The sequence below is a fragment of the Triticum aestivum genome, chromosome 2A (assembly GCF_018294505.1).
Source record: "Triticum aestivum cultivar Chinese Spring chromosome 2A, IWGSC CS RefSeq v2.1, whole genome shotgun sequence".
Taxonomy (NCBI): domain Eukaryota; kingdom Viridiplantae; phylum Streptophyta; class Magnoliopsida; order Poales; family Poaceae; genus Triticum; species Triticum aestivum.
In genome coordinates this window covers 26,918,653-26,931,693 of record NC_057797.1, presented here as the reverse complement: position 1 = coordinate 26,931,693, position 13,041 = coordinate 26,918,653, and the positions used below count along the sequence as shown (strand labels likewise).

General features: G+C 40.7%; 1 protein-coding gene across 1 annotated transcript; it reads right to left on the bottom strand.

Moving 5' to 3' along the window:
* Positions 1-11,334: 11,334 nt before the first annotated feature.
* LOC123191401 (senescence-specific cysteine protease SAG39-like) lies at positions 11,335-12,296 on the bottom strand. The gene is made up of 2 exons (XM_044604156.1): positions 11,861-12,296; positions 11,335-11,777 (listed from the first exon to the last, which is right to left on the bottom strand). Exons 1-2 carry the CDS (start codon positions 12,294-12,296, stop codon positions 11,335-11,337), a joined length of 879 nt encoding a protein of 292 aa, XP_044460091.1.
* Between the last annotated feature and the right edge of the window lie 745 nt (positions 12,297-13,041).

Below are 13,041 nucleotides of genomic sequence, written 5' to 3'. Positions count from 1 at the left end.
GCGTGAGGTTCGCATCAATTTTCAAATCATTTGGACATCTGAGCAGCTCTCGGCAAAAAAAGAAAAATTCAGGGTCTGTAAAAATCTTTACTGTTCACACACTGTTCCGACCCGATTTGTCTTTTTTTCTGAGAGTTCCTCAGATGTTCAAATGATTTAAAAATTGGAGCGAAACTCACGCATCAAATTATCTACCACACAATTTTTTTTGGAATTTGTCTAGTGTTTGTTTGTTTTTTTCTGACCAGATGCAAATGAGTCTGGGCACAAGAACGCTGCACTCGTATAAAACAACATAGAAATGGACTTTTATTCAACTAGGAACCGGTGAAATTTAAAGGCAATCCCATTTAGTTCGGTAGTGTTAGTTGCAACAATTTTTTAACCTGGAACACTTTATCTCTACACTGTAAGGTCTGCTGGTATCACCATAAAATAAGTAACCCATATAATCCACATTGTGCTCGGTTAATTAAGAGGACGGGGCATCGACCCGTTGGCTGAGCCCCGAGTTCGAGTCCCGACTCGAACGCGCGGTGCTCATGGAGTTTCTCCTATAAAAAATGCTAACGAGGGTTATCCCTTGGTTGGTCTCATTTTTTTGCTCGGTTAAATAAGTGGTCATGCCAAACTTGATCCATACTGAAATGAAACAAAGCATGCACTTTAATTGAACTCATGTTACCACCACAAAGTACAAGATAAAAGTTAAAAAAATGAAACAGGTTGGACTTGATCGTCGCAGCAAAAAATAGGCGCTACTGCAGCTGCCCCGTATGTTCAGAACAACCAGCACAGGGGGATCGCTTCATGCCAGCAAGCCAGCCGCTTGTGTACGACAGGTGGCACACAAACTATGGTATCATCCCGGCCGTTATACGGTGCTTCTCAGGCACGAGGGAGTACGTTTATGTAACCCACATCAAGACTGTGAAAGGCAGCCCGAAATGATAAGGTCCCCGCTATTGGATGTCTGAGGGGTGCATTTCTGGAATATTGATCGAAGGGCGCTAATTTACTACAGTATTCACGAAGAGAAGCGACGAAGAAAATGACTCCATAGGGAAACATGCTTACATTCGCACATATTAGATAATTAAAATGACTCCATAGGGAAGCATGCTTACATTCGTGTGTCCATTAACATAAAGATCGCACCATCCAACGCTGATCCCCAAACTGGCCGCTGATTGATATCTCCAATCATGAGCTCCACAAGTGCATCCGGTTGTTCCCCAGCTTTGGAACTGTCGATGTCACCGGATCCGGACACTTCAAGCTCGTACACTAGTGCCAATGCGGGATCCAAATGGATGGAATGTGTCCTCTCCCTGTGTAGTCGGAGCGCTTACCCTTCTGGTCCCATGAATCTCTTACAAGATGAGATTACTCCATATCTCTATCACAGGATGGGACAGCTGAGTGGATCGTGGGGTAAGAAGGAGGATGGTCAAGCGCTATGGGAAGAGATAAAGGCTTAACATAAAGCAGAGGCCCGTGAGTTGGTTGGAAGTAACCATGCATGTTTATTCACTGGATAGCTGCACAGATGCTCCACGTTTTCCTACTTTTCCCAACACCTCCCAATCCTACTTCTGTGATATATTGACCGTCAGGTTTCACAAACATGCGCTAAGAATAAATAACCTATAATATCTAGCAAGGAGGTGATCCACTGAATACTTCCTCCATTCCACAATGTAGTGCTTCCTCTATCCACGTGCTTCAATTTTGACCGCAAATTTAACTACCACGACCGATTGCGGCGACAACAAAAATTATATTAGTGAATTCGTATTCGAAAGAAGTTTTCAATTATATAATTTTTTCTCCCACCGCAGTTGGTCTTGTTGGTTAAATTTATGATCAAAGTTGGACCTCGGGAAGCGCGGGCGCACTATATTTTGGAATGGAGGGAGTATTTTATAGGCTTATTACTTCATTTCAACCAAGTTGAATTCTGTCATATTCAATAGCACGCTTCACTTCATTGCCCCTCTCCTCCTGCTTTATATATAAGAGAGAAGCCATAACTTGCAGTGATTATATTCACCAAACTACTGTAGCTGAGTCCGTGATGATTAGTTCAGCATGTGCCTTACCTCCTACAAAATACAGATCACGCCTCCTTCCTCATTGTTAGAGTACATAAACATAATGTATAACAATAGGACAGAAGTTCGTTCAAACTTTATCATGCACACAAGTTGATTGAAAAAGCATTGGCATTAAAATGAACCTTCCATGTGTGACCTCAATGTAGCATCGGAAAACAGTAGCCCGCTCAACATACTCATTTTATAAACCCTCAAAATGCAACTATCTATTGGGTCCTTCTCAAATACAGTTCTGATACTAAACTTGTCAAATTGTTATTAGAGATGGTCCTAAAGAGATGTGTTGGCTGCTTAAAACGAAGTTAATTTGTGTGGTCGCATTCATCGACGCTTCCTACTTTAAGCGCTTGCTAATTTTAGCGCAAAACCATATATACATCACATGTTTTCAATATACTATGTTTCCTTTCCTAACTTACCTGAATTACATTATTTGAAGTGGGACATATTAAAATCAATAAGGAAAATTCACATCAGTGTGTTTGGGCAGTACATTGACATTACTCAGTCAGTGTCTCCCTAAACTTCCTGAGCATGCATAGTGATTTCTTTCCTCGGTTTGCTGAAGTTTGAATTTTCCTGAAGCCGCAAATTTATGAACAATATGTAGTCTACTATTGCATATGTGCTATGAGAGCCTCTTACCGGCTATCCCCTCTGCTTGTCTTGGCTCTCATCTCAGTTTTACTACTATTTAGTCAAGCTTCATAAAATCCATCAGTTGAACATGAAGGAAGAGGAAACTTATTTTCATATACAAGTACCGGACGGATAATTTGACCTATGGTCAAGCAAACACTAAGGAGAATTTTTCTGTACGACGATGTTTAGTTCATCAGTGCACATGCGCAAAAAATATGTACAAATGTAATTAGGGGAGGATGTGTTTGCTTAGCTTAAGTGATAACCGTTAGAATTAATAATTCTTGGTCATGCAAGTCAATCCATGATGAAACCAACCACGTAGAAGTCTCAGTTTATATCATTTGGTTAGGTAGTATTATAATAAAAGAGAGATCTCTAACACTTCAACGTAGACAAAATTCTAAAGGAGAAGTGATATGCATAACATTCTTATTGTATCTGCACTGAGTTTGTTTCCTTTTTTGGACTAAATGTTCAACCTGTGAATACCAGGATCCTACTTTACATAATACCCAAACGGGGAATGAACAGCCTATCCGAGCCGTTTTTGCTCAAATCCTTCTTTACATATTGATTCATCCTTCATTATCTAGTCATCAACCTGTGCCTACCACACGTGCTATTTTTTTCTTTTCATTTTTTCCTCGAATAATGTTTCAAACTTTTGCTGATGTTCGATTATTTTTGAAGCACCTTACATAAACTTTAGCAATAAATTTCTAGTTGGAGACCTTTGGTCCAGAAAAAGGAGTCCCTAATTTCTAATTACGATACATTGTTATTTTCTCTTTGTTTTTCTGTTTCATTTTGGAATTGCTCCTTCAACACCTGTAATAGCATAACTCACATTAGATTTTTGTCAGTGTATTTTTGTATATTTTACTCCCTCCGTTCACAAATATAAGATGTTTTGTATATTTCAATGTGGGACTACATAAGAACTAAAATCAGTGAACAAACACACTAAAACATGTCTATATGCATCAAATTCAACTTTTTTAGAACATTTTATAATTGTGAATGGATGGACTAGAAGTTTTTCCTAGACAAAGGGTGGATTTTTATTCACTCTAAATTGAGTATCATGGAGACACAAAAACAATGAGCACCAACATACACACAGAGAAATGACACCGGCAACTAACAAAGTCAAACAAGACCGAAGTTATGCCCTGGTGGAGTAAAAAGAAACAAATATCTGAAGTGATAAAAAAATGATAAAAAACTACACTGGCAACAATATCCTCACCGAACATCTCTTAACATCACTAGCACAACAAAAAAGATTCTTCAACAACAACACCTCGAGAAAGGGAACGACGCTGAAGCGTCGCCATGCTGGATCCAACAATCGAAGGCCAAATCATGAGTTTTCACCCTCAAGAACATCTCCAAACAAATCTGAACAATTCCTTTAACAAGGAAATGACACAAGAAACATCGCCAGTGCCAAATATAACTAATAAAGCCAGACTTCGAGTTTTCACCTAGAGCTCGAGACTATGCTTGAGAAGCACCACCAAATCCAAGTTATCATTTGATATCTCCACCACTTTCCGTGATCTAACAGCTACATGCATAACACGGTATTGATGTGCGATGCCCCACAAGTGAAGATCGTCCTCGCAGAAGCAGGCAGTCGAGCTACGAGCCTACGTCGAAGGCCGGCCGCCACTAAGAGCTCCGAACTGTGAAGGTCGCCATTGCACATTGCAAATGAGATTTAAGGAGGAATTATAAGACGCCATCAAATCCCAAGTCGTGATGCTACAGTAGTCTCTCACCATCCTCGCCCAAGTGATCACCGCCATTCTCACCAATGGACTCCACGGTCTCAACATCGAAGGTGGACGCCTCCTTTATGTTGATGCACCTTCTTTTGTTTCCCTCCGAGCCTCCAGCTGTCTACACCATCCTAATCAGTTATGATCTCCCCCGTGCCCTCTGGCCCCTCCCGTGTTAACACCTACACACATCATCGACAACTGATGGCGCACGCACAATGTGTTCAAGCGCACATATAGCACACCCACGCAGAAAACAGCAAGCCCACGCACGTCGGACAACACAACACACTCACCCATGGCACATGCACTGGTTCACGCACAACACAACCACACACTTCACATGTCACTCTGAATATTGATTATCACAGACCGCCACTGCAGTGCCTCCCACCCCCTCTCTTGCTCGTTATGCTCCGCATCCTCTTAATGCGACATTTTGAGTTAATAAAGCACTTACTTTATTTGCACTCTTCTTCACAGCACTGCCCCTCCCATTCTGCTTTACAAATATAACACTTACTTCCTTTATTGACATAAAGTGAATGATTCAGTTGTGAAAGAATTTTTCTGAAGAAACCCGAGTAGGTGCACATTTCAAATTGCATGCAATTTTAGGTTCATAATCGTCATGCTTTGTACATAATTTTTTGTGCGGCTTCAAGCTTGTGTCATGTAATTTGGTCCTCTTAATTCGAAATAAAAAGTTCTCCACTTACCTAATTAGATATATAAATGCTTTCATACACTATGCATCACCAACGAAAATTTTATGTTAACTTTGAAGGGTGCATAGTAAGTGGTTAAGTAAATGACTCTCAATTTAAACTACCATCCATAGATTATACTTTCAGTTTTCTTCTTTAATTCATATATATCCTTACAACTGAGTTCAGCTCCGTTGTATCCTTGTGCACTCTTCTTCACATCGATGCCCCTCTAATTCTACTTTATAAGTATAACACTTACTCGTGACCACGCGCACCAAACCACTCTACCGAGACTCGATCAACTTGACCACGATTCTTATGAACTACATAGTAGTTATCGTACATATTTTCTCATTAGATGCGGGATGGACTAGGGTGTAATCTAGGCCATACCTTATCGATCTAACTATCCATATCTTTGTTTCACAACAAATCGAGGGCACAATGCTAGCTCAATAGTAAAAAAAATGAACACTTCCAAAAAGATATCGGATAATGAAATAAGCAAGCAACAATTTAGGTATTTTAATTAGCAATCCACATTTTATAATGATATTAATCACGATAAACTAATAGTTATGTTTTTTGAGCAGGCAAATGAATTAAATATGAAAATAGGTAAGCAAAGGCTATTGATATAAAGAGCAAGCAATTATTAGCGGTCTGATATGATGTGCCTGATTTCTAATGGATTCCACTAGAATTAAAAATCTCATACTTGTCAAGGATCCAAATTTGTGTCGAAGAAAAAAAATCCTACTAAAAAACAGAACTTTCCTTCGACAGGGCAGAGCTAGATGAAAATACACCAGTGTTCTTTTGGTCAATTTTTAGGAAGATAGTTCCAACAAAACCAAAAACCTATATGTATGTAGAAAAAATGTGGCAATTGCCATTTATTTTAATGATATTTATTTCTACGTAAATCATTTTTTATTACAAAGTGGTCAAGTTGAATTAAAGATTCTTTATCTACCAGAATTACGAGCAATTTTAAGTTCAGAATTGCAACACACGCTGCACACATTTTTTATGCAACTTCAAGCTTGTGTTGTGTAATCTGGTCTACTTTATTAGATAGAGAAAGTTCTCTGTTTTATCTGATTAGACATATAAAAATGTATGAAATCATATACATAAATAATGAACATCTAGCTATATCTTGAATTTCAAGAGTACACATGATGGCATATAACCACCAACACTTCAACCTGTCAATTCCATATAGGATGCTCTAGAACTCACATACAAAAGAAACCCACGATTAAAAAATAAAACAAAAAATAATTAAAGTGACTTCCTGTTAAACCAAAAAAATTGAAACATGTGCTAATTCTATATATGGTTGCAATAATAGTGGTCGGAATTCAGGACCTAAGTAGTGGAGATAACATATAAACAAACAGTGAACAGAGCAACTAGCGATGGGATAGTATCTAGGTGTGCTTATTGCAGGCTTGCAGCAGTATCCCTTCCACCATCCAACCAGCGTCACAACAATCCGGGCACAAAGCTGGAGAGAGGAGCTGCGCTTTGGCATGGATGAGCAGGAGATGGGTGAGAAGATTGGGAAGCATTTATGGGATACAACTGGCCAGATAGAAGTCATGTGAGTAATACCGCTGGCTGGCTTCCGAGTAGAGGGCGCAACTTTTGGCTGTTTTGTATGGTAATTACTTCATGGGATCATTTGGTCTTACTCATGTCATGGACCAGGGTGTTGCTCGTGCAATTCTAGAGGTTGATTACATAGGAAATTTCTTTTGATTGCCGATGTCAATGCATCCCCATGTCTTCTGCCAGCATCAACAATATGGGAATTGTTTTCACACATTTCCTAACACCTCCCTATCCTACTTCCCTGACTTACATGACAACCGATTTCTAAAACATGAGCAATTTGTTGGCCTTCTCGAGCTAGATACAAATATTGAATATTGACAACTTTCTTCTTCTATTTCTATAAATCCTTACAACTGAGTTCCATTATGTGGTATCGTGGAGCACTCTTATTTTCGGGAATAACCTATTAACCGGAGGCCCAACCCAGAATTGCTATTTTTTTGCCTGTTTTAGGGTTTCGAAGAAAAGGAATATCAAACGGAGTCCAAACGGAATGACACCTTCGGGAACGTGATTTTTTCATCGAATAAACTCAGGAGACTTGGACCCTATGTCAAGGCAAGTAACAGGAGGCCACGAGGTAGGGGGGAGCGCCCTACCCTACCAGGCGCGCCCCCACCCTCGTGGGCCCCCTGTTGCTCCACCGACATACTTCTTCCTCATATATATATATATATATATATATATATATATATATATATATATATATATACGTACCCCCAAACGATCAGATACGGAGCCAAAACCCTAATTCCACCGCCATAACTTTCTGTATCCACGAGATCCCATCTTGGGGCCTATTCCGGAGCTCCGCCGTAGGGGGCATCGATCACGGAGGGCTTCTACATCAACACCATAGCCTCTCCGATGAAGTGTGAGTAGTTTACTTCAGACCTACGGGTCCATAGTTAGTAGCTAGATGTCTTCTTCTCTCTTTTTGGATCTCAATACAATGTTCTCCCCCTCTCTTGTGGAGATCTATTCGATGTAATCTTCTTTTTGCGGTGTGTTTGTTGAGACCGATGAATTGTGGGTTTATGATCGATTCTATCTATGAATAATATTTGAATCTTATCTGAATTCTTTTATGTATGATTGGTTATCTTTGCAAGTCTCTTCGAATTATCAATTTGGTTTGGCCTACTATATTGATCTTTCTTGCAATGGGAGAAGTGCTTAGCTTTGGGTTCAATCTTGCGGTGTCCTTTCCCGGTGACAGTAAGGGCAGCAAGGCACGTATTGTATTGTTGCCATCGAGGATAACAAGATGGGGTTTTCTTCATATTGCATGAGTTTATCCCTCTACATCATGTCATCTTGCTTAAGGCGTTACTCTATTTTTTACTTAATACTCTAGATGCATGCTGGCTAGCGGTCGATGAGTGGAGTAATAGTAGTAGATGCAGGCAGGAGTCGGTCTACTTGTCTCGGATGATGCCTATATACATGATCATACCTAGATATTCTCATAACTATACTCAATTCTGTCAATTGCTCAACAATAATTTGTTCACCCACCGTAGAATACTTATGTTCTCGAGAGAAGCCACTAGTGAAACCTATGGCCCCCGGGTCTATCATTATCATATCAGTCTCCTATTACTTAGTTATTTACTTTGCCTTTATTTTACTTTGCATCTTTATCATAAAAATACCAAAAATATTATCTTATCATATCTATCAGATCTCACTCTCGTAAGTGGACCTATAGGGATTGACAACCCCTATTTGCATTAGTTGCGAGGATTTATTTGTTTTGTGCAGGTGCGAGGGACTCGCGCGTAGCCTCCTACTGGATTGATACCTTGGTTCTCAAAAACTGAGGGAAATACTTACGCTACTTTGCTGCATTATCCCTTCTTCTTCGGGGAAAACGAACGCAGTGCTAAAAGAGGTAGCGTCGCACCCCTTGTACCTATATATGTGCCTAGTGCACGATCAATGAGAATATCGATGCACACAATCCCTTCTACAGGAGAGACAAAAAATATTAGCAGCCATCAGTGAGCTTGATCGCACCTAGCCAATCGCCCTGAAGGCTGCTAGTTATTATATATCGCACGTCGTATATAAGAACGGACATGAGCGTTCATATATGAAACTCTAGAGGAATATGAACAAACAGGTTACGAAAAAAACACGTCTATTGGGCCGGCCCAGTTGCGACCGCAGTCAGCAATTCCGGGATTCAACATGCCATGTCGACAATCCTTGTTTGGAAACTCTCTCAAGGTTCAAAATATACCGGGACCGGATAGTTCGATGTGTTGATTTCCGGGAGTGAAAGTTCAGGATCGATTTAGATTTCTTCTACAAGTTCAAGGTTTGTTTTCAACTTTTGCTTCTTTGAGTCGTACACGAGCACCTGAACGGGTTGGTCGTCATCTGGGAGATGCACGAGTCTATCAGACAGCAGGCACACGAACCCAATGCTCCAGTTAGGCCGGCACCTGGCGTACCAAGACCTTCGCTGCTCCGCCCCATCCTTGTCGCGCCACATGATACATTCTTGTCAACTCCTTCTGCGACCTTGAACCACAGGAGGCCAACTACATGGTGTCAAGATGGTGCACCAAGACCATTGCCCGACGGTGCCGGCCTTCTTCCTCGACAACAACGCCTATGGACGGTCTACAACCTTGATGCCGGCGACCTTGCCGAGCTTGGAAATGGGCTCTGCAATTCTGGCAAAGCCTTTTCTCTCGGTTGTGATGTCTAGTGAGGCACAAAAGATCTTTTCTAGGCAGTTATAAATGTTGAAGCTGGCGATGAATTCATATGTGAGTCTAATAAATAAATGCATTTCTATCCACATGTGAGACCAGTAATGAGCTTTCGTTATATTTTCTATCCACATATGGGACCATACAAATAAATAAATAAAGATCTTTTTCTATGTGCTTATAATTGCAATTCAAAATGTTATACACTATTTATCTTGCAAAATACGCACTATGACCGCTTAAGATTATCAACCGAATGATGGATGAGCTTTCGCTATATTTTCTCTGTCTTTTTAATCACGAATCACATAACAGCCACAAGACAATGACATCTGTGGACAATCTCTTAAGCCCCGGGGCATTGTGCTAGTATCTGAATAATTCCGTGACCGATGGAAGAAGGGATAATCATGCCTTGGTGTCCACCACTTGGGGTGTTGGCGCTGGCGCATATGACCATAGGCATCATATGAGAAATTTTGTATTTTTTTGCTACAAATATAAATTTTATGAGGGGTTTTATATTGCACTTTTAACTTGCATGTTGTTCCATGATGCGCTGTGGATGAAATTTAGCGACAGAAGTAATGGTTGATAGCATGCCAATGGTCGCAATGCCACGGTCCACCAACCAGCCAATCACATCAATGTCTGTGGAGAGCGCATGTGAGATCAACATGCGGATGTGGCCCATGCATTGAGGAGGGGGGGGGTGGAGAGCTGCATCTTGATGTTGATATATGAGGAGAAAAAAATGAGAAGTGTCGTACAAATGTTGGAAAGTGGATGAAGAAGGCAAATGTGGCAATGCATGAAGGAGGGAGTTCACATACGAAAAGGTTGCATCCAAGTATTTATGGAGTTCAATTTAGATCCAGTTATCCAGGATTGTCTGTAGTGAAACTGTTTAATTCATCAATGATTGGCTGATTCAACGTACATGTGTTGATAGAGGAGTATTCTTCCTCTTTACTATAGAATAGAATCTCATCAGAAGTCGGGTACGAAGTTAAAGCTCCTTGTATAGGTCGCCTTTATAAGAATCGGGTTTATGGCGATAGCTGAATTGACTATAACTCATACTCCTGTTGATCTATGGTCGTGGAGAGTTAGGATTTTATCTTGTTGTGTAAGATGTAGAGAACACGCTCATACAGTAACTTGACATGAGATAATACACTAAAAAATATCACGGTTGAGAAATACATAGTGCACCAATGACAAAATTTCTTTTCCCCAACATATACTCCATTTATTCCCTTTTGTAAGATTTAGTAACACTCGGGCGTTGTCCAATGACACATTCCTATAAATACCAAATGACACTATATAAAAACCATATATACGAAAATAACCTTTTGAGTTTACTCTTAACATAGTCAAATGTTTTAGACATTTGAAAGCTTCATGGAATATATATCATAATTCTTAATCCAATTTTCTCATACAATATATCATACATAGTATTACTTTACAAAGTATAGCAATGTATGTACATAAGATACATCTTCGTACACAATTTACGGGCACATATGAACTATACATAGGATATGGGGACCTTAGTTGTTTGAGAACTGTGCATATGCATGATTAGGTCGCATTTGGCTATCTTCCTATTTTGTTGGGTAAGAAGGCTCCATGGCAAGACCACACATGCCCTTCTTGTCTGCAATGTCTTTCTCCATTCTCAAGTACCCATCTTCGCCCCAAGTTGTGCCCCATGAATTCTTCATCAACCAATAGCTGCAATGGCTGCAATTCCATGGTCCAAGTCAGTGCCGCAGGACCCAGTCATCACCCCACCAGAGTAGAATTGGAACGTCATGTCTCCTCCGTCCACAGCTACAGACACTGGTTGGTTTGCCACCGCCTTCATAAGGGCACCCTCGTTATTGGCAGGCACATCCTCAAAGCCGGTGATGGTTGCGGCACTGTTGGATCCAGCCTTGCACTTGCCGTCAGCTGCAGTATATGGGTAGCTTGACTCCATAGTAAGGCCTCCATTCTTGATAATGAATTTGAAGGCATCATCCATGAGTCCTCCCTCGCAGCCTTGATCTTGACCATGAACATCACAGTCAACCAACTCCTGCTCCGACAGTGAGATCAACTTCCCGGTTTTCAGTTTTACAATGCCCTCTGTCGCGGCAACAGCAGAAAATGCCCAACAGCAGCCTAGAAATAATTTTGTTGTTATAGTGTTATCCAACAAAATATTAACACATATATGCCGTGCATCACAATGTTTTTTTACTTACCACACTGGCCTTGATCCTTGACAGGAGTGACGGCTCCCTTGGCCCTCCAGTCCATCGTTGCTGGAAGGGCATCCAAACTCAAATTCTCATACCTGAATCCAGAAGAAAGAACTCTCATGGAGTTTGCTTTGAATCCCTTGTTTGTGTTGGTTGTCTTGAACTCATCATTTGTGACATCAGCAAATTGGTTGACGCCAAGCCAGAACTTGTGATTTTGGGCATTGAATGTTTCAATGAACTCGACGTTGCCTTTGAAAACCTCGAACCGACGTGCCTTCTCAGTGGTGTCCTTGTACACACGGCCATACTGAGCCATCCAGTTCTCATGCTTCACCACCATCAACAAGTCATCATTCAGCTCACGAGCTGCAATGACTGTACCACAGAGGCAGATGCAACCGAGGATGGCAAGAAGCAAAGCCTTGTGGATGGCCATCTTCGGTTAGGTACCGAACTGCAATGACAGTACTGCAGCGGCAGAGGCAACCTAGGATGGCAAGTGTCTGTACTTTGGTCTGGTTTGTTGGATGGCACTTGGTGGTATATATAGTGTCAAGTACGTATTAAAAATAGGAGACTGAGAGATACGGTGTTTGTACGAAGTTATTTTGTGGAAAAGGGCTTGTGCGTTGCCGTGGATTATGGTGGCCGGCTAGTGGTATAAAAATGACGCACACATCTGATTGGCCGGCCACATTGTATAAAAATGATACGGCAGAACAAAGAAGTACGCTTGGTGCACATCTGATAGCAACTCCTGCTTGTTTATGTCGGGGTGTACATCTGACTGACAGTGATCCCTGCTTGAGAGATTTATTGAAAGAAAGAAGAACCGTGTCCATGAAAATAAATTTTCAGAAGAGTACCGTGGACGTGACACCAGTTTGTACAAAAGAATCAAGTAACTGCTTTGATACGTACCGTGAACCCGCCCTGACAAAAAATAATCAAAACAAATACTTGAAAAATTCAAAAAAATTCCAATTTTTGTGTGTAGAAGATAATTTGATGCGTGAGGTTCGCATCAATTTTCAAATCATTTGGACATCTGAGCAGCTCTCGGCAAAAAAGGACAAATTCAGGGTATGTAAAAATGTTTACTGTTCACACACTGTTCCGACCCGATTTGTCTTTTTTTCTGAGAGTTCCTCAGATGTTCAAATGATTTAAAAATTGGAGCG

Excerpts from the sequence above, each read along its gene's own strand:
- LOC123191401 (XM_044604156.1), bottom strand. The coding sequence starts at position 12,296 with ATGGCCATCCACAAGGCTTTGCTTCTTGCCATCCTCGGTTGCATCTGC. Across the intron at positions 11,778-11,860 it reads CAAGGATCAAGGCCAGTGTG|GCTGCTGTTGGGCATTTTCT; the intron begins GTAAGTAAAAAA and ends AATTATTTCTAG.